Source organism: Empidonax traillii, unplaced genomic scaffold, assembly GCF_003031625.1.
Source record: "Empidonax traillii isolate 1590-97213 ecotype Southwest subspecies unplaced genomic scaffold, ASM303162v1 scaffold5477:size8183, whole genome shotgun sequence".
Classification (NCBI taxonomy): domain Eukaryota; kingdom Metazoa; phylum Chordata; class Aves; order Passeriformes; family Tyrannidae; genus Empidonax; species Empidonax traillii.
In genome coordinates, this window is record NW_020960670.1 from 1 (window position 1) to 8183 (window position 8183).

At 55.3% G+C, this 8183-nt stretch overlaps 1 protein-coding gene across 2 annotated transcripts; it reads right to left on the reverse strand.

Moving 5' to 3' along the window:
* Nucleotides 1-141: 141 nt before the first annotated feature.
* KLHL28 (kelch like family member 28) lies at nt 142-7650 on the reverse strand. 2 transcript variants are annotated; one of them, XM_027910928.1, is made up of 4 exons: nt 7568-7650; nt 3838-4736; nt 855-1298; nt 142-238 (listed from the first exon to the last, which is right to left on the reverse strand). In XM_027910928.1, exons 2-4 carry the CDS (start codon nt 4734-4736, stop codon nt 157-159), a joined length of 1425 nt encoding a protein of 474 aa, XP_027766729.1. In that variant the 5' UTR covers nt 7568-7650; the 3' UTR covers nt 142-156. The 2 variants fall into 2 exon arrangements, with proteins under 2 accessions (XP_027766729.1, XP_027766730.1); XM_027910929.1 differs by lacking the exon at nt 7568-7650 and adding an exon at nt 7391-7449.
* Between the last annotated feature and the right edge of the window lie 533 nt (nt 7651-8183).

Here is an 8183-nt window from a genome sequence, read left to right on the forward strand (position 1 = left end):
ATGCTGCCGAGACAAACACAGCCCGTGAGCCCCTCGGGCACTCTGGGGACAGGGGACTATCCTGGACCTTCAGGTCACACTCTGGAACCCACCAAGCTCCCTCAGGGCTGAAAACTCTTTCCAGGATGTCTGGTGCTAATTTTTTAAAAAATCAATTCATGGAAAACTGAACACAATGCAGATCCAGAATGCATATACTTGGGGAACACAGCAAATCAGAAACTTCCTTGAGGTTTGCCTGAAAATAACACTCAGAGAGTGTATTTATATTCCTCAGGAAAAGCAGTAAAGAAGCTGCGGATCAAACACTGAGGGTAGTAGAGGGAATGAATGGAAATAAAGTGTCATTATTATTAATTTTTGTGATCACTGGAGCTGTACAGATGGTCAGTCATTACCACACTTGTGGCACTGAGCTGTTCCCTGTCCAAGTGCAGCTCCAGAATCACAACAGGGCAGAAAAAAGGGGGAGAGAAGATCATCATCAGCACAGAGCTGGGAGAAAAGGTGGTTAACTACCCAGCACTGAGCTTGGTTTAGTGCCAGAGCTTGTAGGAGCCTGGGGGCCTGCATGGCAAGGTGTAGGATTCACTCTTTGAATAATTAAATAACCCAAATTATTCACAGAATCACGGAATATCCTGAGTTGGAAGGGACCCACCAGGATCATCCAGTCCAACCCCTGGCCCTGCACAGGCCCATCCCCAAGAGTCCCACCCTGTCCCTGAGAGGATCATCCCAACCCTCCTGCAGCTCTGGCAGCCTCGGGGCCGTGCCCACTGCCCTGGGGAGCCTGTTGAGTGCCAACCACCCTGTGGGGGAAGAGCCTTGTCCCGGGCAGCCCCAGCAGGTACCTGTTCATGTGGGCGGGCCCGTAGCCCCCGATGGCGTAGATCATCCCGTCCAGCACGGCCGCCGCGAAGCAGCTGCGCGTCTTGTTCATGGGTGCCACGAGCTGCCACTCCTTGCCCTTGGGCATGTACTTCTCCACGGAGCGCAGGTAGGACTGCCCGTCGTAGCCGCCCAGCGCGTACAGCTCCCCAGCCAGCACCGCCACGCCCAGCGTGCTGCGGCTCTCGAACATCCTCTCCAGGGAGCTCCACGTGTTGGTGTCGGGGTCCCAGCACTCCACGGAGCTCTCGTGCTTCCTGTAGCTGATGCCCTGGCACACGTGCGTGGCGATGCCACCCACCACGTAGATCTTCTGCTCCAGCGCGCAGATCCCGAACTCGTAGCGCGGGATGCTCAGCGGGGCCAGGCCTATCCACGAGTCGTTCTGCGGGAAGTACATCTCCATGCTGGAATGGGAAAACAGGGAGCAGGTGAGAACACCCAACTGCAGCCATCCCAAGGGAAGCACATCTCATCTCCATGCTGGAATGGGAAAACGGAGCATGAGAGAACACCCAACTGCAGCCATCCTGGGGGAAGCACATCTCATCTCCATGCTGCAACAGGAAAACAAGGATCACATGGGAAAACCCAACTGGAACCATCCTGGGGGAAGCACATCTCATGTCCATGCTGCAACAGGAAAACAAGGATCACATGGGATAACCCAACTGGAACCATCCTGGGGGAAGCACATCTCATGTCCATGCTGCAGCACGAAAACAGGGAGCACGTGGGAACACCCAGCTAAAAACCCAAGGGATGAGAAGGGTAAGTTTAAAACAGGAAAAAAAAAAAAAAAGAACAGCCACCAAGATCAAAGAGAGAGGAGAAAATTAGAGAGGAGGAGACACATTCTATATTTATGTACAAACATGCACTTGGAAAGTATAATGTGCAGTTTTATGAACACATATTTTTGGTGCACTCTATAATTTAAACAACATCGGTGTGGAACAAAGCAACCTGAAAAATCTGTCTTTACAATGCTGTTGATTGCATTTCCTTTTAATTATACTCAGTGTTAGAACATGGTGGGTTGAGCCTGCTCTATATAAAGTCTAGGCAATCCTCCTAAATAGTTTAATTAATAAATGACTTCAATAATTAAGAGGCTCTCCAGTAGAGAGGAAATATGAACCATCCAAGAACATGAGGCCCCCGGAGAGCTGACAGGCACTAAAAACCCAGAAGCAGGAGCTGCTGAAACACCAGGCTGGTGTTAGAGAATATAGACTAAATATATTCTCAGTAATCTTGTTATGAAGAAGCAAAAAAGAAATCAAAATATTCCAAATGAGGCTGCTATGTAACCCCGGTACAATCACTTAAGAGGCTGGGGGAGAAGCAGAGCTGCAGAATATCAGAGGACAAGTTTATTCACTCAAACTCATTTTTTAATGAAGCACAAAAACCCCTTTGTTTTTTAAATCTATAAACCTAACATCCAGTTTAATGTTGGTCCCCATAAATTAATTGAAAAAAACTTTAAAAATTAAATGATTTTGACAACATCTCTGAGCACAGAGGAAAGGAACATATGGCCTTTTCCAGGCTTTTAGGAGTACACTCATATCTGCAAATGTGGAACTGTCATGGAAAAGAGTATCTTGGAGTAAATGAACATCCCAGAATCCAGCTGGGGAACCAGTTCAGGCAGTCCCTGAGCACAGGGAACATTCATGGAGCTGATAAGGGCACCCAACATCAAAGCACTTGTGTTTATGCATATATATATATATATATATTTGTATATATGTACATAAGCAGATCCACAGACAGTTTAACTCCCAGTTCTGGAAATGTTAATGCCATGTCAAAGCAAACCCAGCCACACCAGTCGGGGGAAGCAAAGCCATTCTCCTCTGTGTTACAATCCTTCTGATCCCATGATGAGCCTCAGGGATCTCCCCAGGGATGGAACAGGAGTTCCTTCTGGAATCCAGGGAACACAGATGGGCACCTACCTGTCCCTGCCAGCACAGACAGGGACACCTACAGACTAAAATCAGGATTGTATCGTGACCAAGAACCCCTTCACACAATCCCTGAGGCTGGAAAAGCCCTCCCAGCCCATGGATCCCCCTGTGCCCCATCCCCACCTTGTCCCCAGCCCAGAGCACTGAGTGCCACTCCAGGCCTGCCTTGGACACCTCCAGGGCTGGGCACTCCAAACCTCCCTGGGCAGCCCCTGCCAGGGCCTGACCACCCTTTCCAGGAGGAAATTCCTGCTGCTGTCCCACCTGAGCCTCCCCTGGCCCAGCTGGAGGCCGTTCCCTCTCCTCCTGTCCCTGTTCCCTGGGAGCAGAGCCCGACCCCCCCCAGGTCCCCCCTCCTGTCAGGGAGTTGCCCCCCTGAACCTCCTTTTCTTGTCCTTTGCTTTCCTCTGAATAAGTCTGTGTAAATTCCAAGGATTTTTGAGTTATCAGGAAGCGTATTTGTCATATATTAAGTTATTTTTTGTGACTTTTTTTTTAATAATAATAAACGAGGGGAAAAATCATGTAAAATTAAAATACCTGAAATGATAAAGAACCAACACACAAACTTCAATTAACCACATTATTAACTCCATCAGCAGAATGAAAACGATTCCACAGCTATGTGTGTTGGCACAAACAAAACCCTGCAGCGCTTCAGATTATTCACAAAATATAAAAGCATTTTAAAAAGTCCTTTTGCTTGTTAAAAAAAACAACACCCTGCTTAAGAGTTATGAAGGAAAACAGCAACTACACCCCGCAAACATGGGGGGACTTGAAGGCCTTTTCCAGCCTCAGTGGCTCCGAAATCACAGCTGTCCAAGGAGTGATTTACCCTGACCTGGGGTGATCACCGTCACACATGGCCATCATCCCCTTGGCCATTCCTTACCTCTCCAGGCAGGCAAAGAGCCCTGGGGTGACCACAGCCCCACAGCCATCCCTCCATCTGTGCATTCCTTACCTCTCCAGGCAGGCGAAGAGCCCGGCCTTGCCCCCCACGGCACAGAGCACCTTGGGGGCGCAGCGGGGCCGCGTCATCAGCATGGTCTGGTGGGACAGTCTGTGCTCGGGCATGAAGTGGTACTTGAGGGCCTCGTTGAGCAGGTGCTTGCAGGTGTGGTCGTCGCGGATGAGGTGGTTGGCCTCGTAGAGGCGCGTGAGGAACTTGACGCTGAGCAGGGGCAGGCGCACGCAGTGCAGCAGCTGCGCCAGGTGCTTCTGGCGCTCCCGCACGTCGTACTTGATCCAGGCCTCGAGCGCGTAGAACACGCTCTCCTCCGTCACCACGTTGAGGCAGTCGTTGGACACGATCTCGTCCAGCTCGGCGTGCGTCAGCTCCAGGAACTCCTCGGTCTGGCACACGTCCTCGAAGTTCTGGCAGATGTACTTGCTGGCCGCCAGGTACAGGTCGTGGCAGCCGTAGGTCTCGGCGAAGCGCGAGATGCCGATGCAGTTGCCGGGGTCCAGCTGGCTCTCCAGGAAGGCGCAGCACTCCTTGACCACCAGCTTCACCTGCAGCAGGTTGGCGGCGGGCAGCAGCGACTCCACGGTGTCCTGGGAGATGAAGACGGTGCCGGTGTAGGCGTACTCCACGATGGCCTGCAGCGCCGCCTCGGCCACGCACTGGAACTCCACCTCGGCGTTCTCCTTCTCCGACAGGTTCCCGGTGAACATGGCCTTGAAGTAGGGGCTGATGCTGGCCAGCACCACCTTGTGCGCGTGGATCTTGGCGTCGCCCACGCGCAGCACGACGTCGCACAGCTCGCGGTGCTGCCGCAGCACGTTGAGGCCCTGCAGCAGCTGCTCCGAGTGCAGCGGGGTCAGCTTGGCCAGCAGGTACGGCGGAGACGACGGGTCCATCTGCGGCAGGACAGGCGGTCACTGGGCTGCACCCAACACACACACACACAACATCTAACCAGTACCACAGTCCTTGCTTTTATCTGGCCAGGTTATTAATCCCCGGTTCACCTCTTCAACCCTTACGTGCGATGCTGTTTCATGCCAGTTAAATCCAGCTACATTCAAATGTTCATTAATAGTCTGTGCCAGATCCACCTCTACGTCAAAAAACAACCCAGCTATCACTTGTTTTTGTTCTGGAGTAAAATGCCTGTTATCTGATGCAGGGACTACGTGACAGGATCTGCTGGGGCAGCCTCAGTTTTGGGTACTACAATATCAGAAAGATTTAAAGCTGTTGGAGGGTGTCCAGAGGAGGGACACGAGGATGGTGAAGGGGCTGGAGGGGCCATACAAGGAGCAGCTGAGGGCACCTGGGTTGTTCAGCTGGAGAAGAGGAGACTGAGGGCAGAGCTCAGCGGGGGCTGCAGCTCCTCCTGAGGGGCAGCTCCATCTCTGCTCCCTGTGAGCAGATACAGCCCCCAGGGAATGGCTGGAGCTGTGTCAGGGCAGGCTCAGGTGGGATCTCAGGACAAGGCTCTTCCCCCAGAGGGTGGCTGGCACTGAACAGGCTCCCCAGGGCAGTGGGCACGGCCCCAAGGCTGCCAGAGCTCCAGGAGGGTTTGGATGATCCTCTGAGGGACAGAGGGGAGTGCTGGGGTGTCCTGGGCAGGGCCAGAGCTTGGACTGGATGATCCCTGTGGGTCCATTCCAACAGGATATTCCATGGCTCTACATCAGGGATTTGAGAGAACTGAACAGTAACTAAAATAAAAATAAATGAAGAGATAACTAAAGAATAGAACTGCCTTATTTTAGCCCGAGTTTTTAAAGTTCTAAAACTCCTTTGTGCAGCCCAATTCCTGCCTGCTCAGTGCTCGTGGGGAGCAGCCCAGCCCTGCTGTGCCCCCCTCTCCATTCCCATTCCATGCCTTCTTCCAAACCAGCCCCACAGAGCCTGGGGGGCAGGAAAAGCAGGAGCAGAGGCTGCTGTGCTCTGGATGCACAGAGGAGCTCAGGAGAGCCTTACCCTCCTTCCAAAGGTTCCACTGCAAGCACTTGGACACCTGCTCTCACTGCAGCAGCATCACAGTTCCACCTGGAGCAGCAGCTCTTCGTTCAGCCCCATCCCTGCACAGAGGTGGAGGAGGGGACGTGTCAGCTCCTGGACCACGAGAAACAAGCCCACTGTTCCCCCCCAGCCCTCACTGAACAGCTGATCTCATGGCAATTTGAGAAGTGATCTCCAAGCTCTCCCTCCTTTCATCTCAACAATAAGTTCATCATTTTTAGAGCTCCTTAACTGACACCTCCCTTGCAGGGAGCCCACTTAGGAGTGCTTAATCTGAAAGAACAAAAGGAGTTGCCAAGGTTTAAATGCAGAGCATAAAGCACTGACAGGGAAGTGAAGGATCACAGGTAGGGAGGGAAACCTCCTACCCATGGAAAGATACAGCAGCTCTCCTATTATAGCTCTGCACTAGAAAAAAATAACTGAAAGAAAGTATTTTAAGCACACCTGTAAAAGGCATGATAATATACAATGTTTTCCCCATCAGAGTTCTGCAGCACAAATTTTGCAGGGAGAATTAAAAAAAAAATAAATCAAAAAAAAGAAAAGCTAAAACACTTTATTTCCCCTTTGTGTCTGTGCTCTGGTCAGAACTTGACTGCACAAACACAGACACATGGCAGGAAGAAGGAATGGTCACAGCTCAGCTTTATAACCATATAATTATAAACAGCTATATTTAAGTTTCTCTACAGCAACAGAAGTTTTTGTAGCACCCTGGCAGAAGCTCTCACCCCCCCTGCATACCCACAGCACAGTTTGCTCAGCAAGAACCAGCAGCTGGAACACGGCCCAGCCCTGGACTGCACCCCAGCACAGGGGTTTGTGCTCCCAGCTCCCACCAGCGTCACCCTGGGGCTCTGCGCTCTCACATCCTCCCAGGCTGGGCTCAAAACTCATCCTGAACAGCAAGTTATGGGACATAAGGAGGTTCCCCGGCAGAGCCGGCTCGCTGAGGGATCTCACTCTGCCAAAAAGCCGTGTGTGTGCAGAGTAGGAACCAGCAGGGAGAGCTCCGGGCGCTTCTGTGCCCCGAGGGGGAATTTCGGTGCCTGCCAAGCCCCGATTTGGAGCCCGGAATTCCCGGGGCAGCGAAGCCACTAGGCTGGTTCTGGGAGTCCCGAGACAGCACAAACCCCACCCACAGCCTGAGAGCCGGGCTGGGTTCGGGTCCGACATCCCGCAAAAAACCGGCAAGAAAACGAAATCAAAGAGCAAGCGCCTCGCTCACCGAGCTGACGCTCTCCGTGTGTTCGTGCCCAGCGCTGGTGCCCAAATCCAGCCCAGCCCGCCCGGGGCCGAGGGAGCGGGGCTGGAACAGTCCCTGCGGGGGGGACGGGCTGGGAGCACCCAGGAGAGGTGTCGCCCACGGCAGCGGGTGGAACGGGACGGGATTCGAGTCCCATCCAACCCAAACCGCTCCGGGATTCCCGGGCCCCGCCGCTGCCCGCTCCCACGGGGGGCTCCCCGGGCGGGTCCCCCGTGCGCCCGAGGCCGCTCCCGCTGCCCCCCGCGCCAGGAGGCGGCCTGCCCGCTGTACCGCGGTTCCCCGGAGCTCTATCCCGGTGATTTGTCCCGGTGCTCTCTCCCGGTCCCACCTGTCCCACCTGTCCCGTACTCTCTCCCTGTACCGGTGCTCTATCCCTGTCCCCCCTGTCTCGGAGCTCACTCCCCGTCCCGGTGCTCTCTCCCTTTCCCACTGTCCCCCCTTTCCCACCTGTCCCGGCCCGGCCCGGCCCGGCCGCGGTGCCGCTCGCTCCGCTCCGCACCGCCCGCGACGTCACTTCCGCCCGGCCCGCCTGGCCAATCAGCTGCCGGGACACCGCTCACACCCACCCCCGCCCCTGCCCGGCCGGGACCACTCGCACCACGCGCGGGGGGGGTTGCACCGCCGGTTCGCTTCCCCGCCTCTCCCCAGAGCGGCCTCGTCCCCTCTGCTCCCTCAAGACCGCTTTGCGCTCCCTCACCTGCGCAGCCGCTCCCTTTTCACCCTTCGCGACGTGAGGAGAGGGCGCGGGGATATGTGCGTGTCTCCCCCTCGGTTGGCCGGGGTGTGGTGCGCGCCGCGCCGGCGCTGTGTGCGGCGCCCCCTGGCGACGGCGGCGTTGCCGGGCGGGGCCTGAGGGCCCCCATGGCCGCGGGCCGGGGACATGGGCGAGCCCGGCGGGGGCGGGCGGGGACACGGGCCGGGACAGGGGCCAGGACCGGCATCGGCATCGGCATCGACACCGGCACCGGCACCGGCACCGGCATCGGCATCGGCACCGGCACCGGCATCGGCATCGGCACCGGCACCGGCATCGGCACCGGCACCGGCACCGGCATCGGCATCC

Coding starts and splice junctions, on each gene's coding strand:
- KLHL28 (XM_027910928.1), bottom strand. CDS start 4,736: ATGGACCCGTCGTCTCCGCCGTACCTGCTGGCCAAGCTGACCCCGCTG. Junction 1,299..3,837: donor CTCTTCGCCTGCCTGGAGAG/GTAAGGAATGCA, acceptor TTCCCATTCCAG/CATGGAGATGTACTTCCCGC. Junction 239..854: donor GGGCCCGCCCACATGAACAG/GTACCTGCTGGG, acceptor TGTTATTTTCAG/GCAAACCTCAAGGAAGTTTC.